Raw genomic sequence first — 1,451 nt, 5'->3', positions numbered from 1 at the left:
GGGCTTATTTATTTACATTTTACAAAATAGCCCAAAATTTTAAGTGTAAAACAATTAAAGTAATTAATTGTTTTGATCATTAAGTAATTAATTGAATATTGACTTAAAGTTTATGTGGCCTATTATTTTAATTAAATTAATTAAAACATTATCTTGCCAAAGTGAGCTCTAATGTGTAGATTAATTTATTTAGAATATATAGGATATTTGTATACTTGAAATACATGCGAATAGTTAAACGGTCCAAAGGAAGTTTGCTATTTGGCCATGTTTCTTGTGTACTTTGTGATAATAATATGAGATTATCCTTTAGTCATTGTGGACATTAAGTCGGTCCAAAGGAAGACTTGTTTTTTGACAGGAAATAATTATCTATTTGATTACTACGTGTTGGCAAGATTCGGCATGAAAGATTGTAGACCAAGAGATACCTCTGTAGCTAAAGGTGATAAATTTAGTTTGAATCAATGTCCCGAAAATGAGCTTGCGAGAAAGGAAATGGAATCACTTCCCTATGCATCAGTTGTAGGAAGTCTTATGTATGCACAAGTATGCACGCGTCCGGATATTGCGTTCATAGTGGACATGCTAGGCAGATACTTGAGTAATCCCGGTATGGATCATTGGAAAGCAGTCAAACGTGTTTTGCGGTATCTGCAAAGAACAAAGGATTATATGCTCACCTATAGAAAATCGGATCAGCTTGAGATCATTGGGTATTCTGATTCGGATTTCGTGGGATGCCAAGGCAGTCGTAGATCCACGTCAGGTTATGTCTTTATGCTCGCCGGAGGGGCTATATCTTGGAAAAGTGTTAAACAAACATTGATAGTCACCTCTACAATGGAAGCATAATTCATAGCTTGTTTTGAGGCATCACAACATGGAGTATGACTGCGAAACTTTATTCAAGGACTGCAAATTGTGGATAGTATTGAAAGACCACTCAAGTTATATTGTGACAATAAGTCCACAGTCATGTACTCCAACAACAACAGGAGCTCGTCGAAGTCTAAACACATTGACATCAAGTTCCTTGCTGTTAAGGATAGAATTCAGAGTAGACAATAGCAAATTGAACACTTAGGTTCAACTTCCATGCTTGCGGATCATTTTACTAAAGGTTTACCGCCTTCGGTCTTTCATGAACATGTATTTCACATGGGTATTTGACCTTGTGATACTTTGGTTTAGTGAGAGTTTATATTCATCTATGTAATAACATTGAATTTCAGTTATATTAAGTGCGCTTTAGTTACTTTGGTTTTAGTTACTTTGAATTATGCTTTGGTATTTTCTGATCTCACTATAGTTTCAGAGGACAAGTTGAAAATAGACATGCAAAAGATCACATAGCATGTAATTTTCATGCTGCACACTCATATTTTGATTTGTGTTGCTAGATGTGTTGATATTTGTGATCACTAATGAGTTTAGTCATGTATACATGT

General features: G+C 34.9%; 1 protein-coding gene across 1 annotated transcript; it reads left to right on the top strand.

Annotated features, from left to right (window-relative positions):
* The first annotated feature begins 405 nt into the window (after positions 1-405).
* On the top strand, positions 406-855 carry LOC125209120 (secreted RxLR effector protein 161-like). The gene has a single exon (XM_048108727.1). It carries the CDS (start codon positions 406-408, stop codon positions 853-855), a length of 450 nt encoding a protein of 149 aa, XP_047964684.1.
* The last annotated feature ends 596 nt before the right edge of the window (positions 856-1,451 follow it).

Source organism: Salvia hispanica, chromosome 3 (genome assembly GCF_023119035.1).
Source record: "Salvia hispanica cultivar TCC Black 2014 chromosome 3, UniMelb_Shisp_WGS_1.0, whole genome shotgun sequence".
In the NCBI taxonomy this organism is placed as follows: domain Eukaryota; kingdom Viridiplantae; phylum Streptophyta; class Magnoliopsida; order Lamiales; family Lamiaceae; genus Salvia; species Salvia hispanica.
This window is presented reverse-complemented; position numbering and strand designations above follow the sequence as displayed.

Excerpts from the sequence above, each read along its gene's own strand:
- LOC125209120 (XM_048108727.1), top strand. The coding sequence starts at position 406 with ATGAAAGATTGTAGACCAAGAGATACCTCTGTAGCTAAAGGTGATAAA.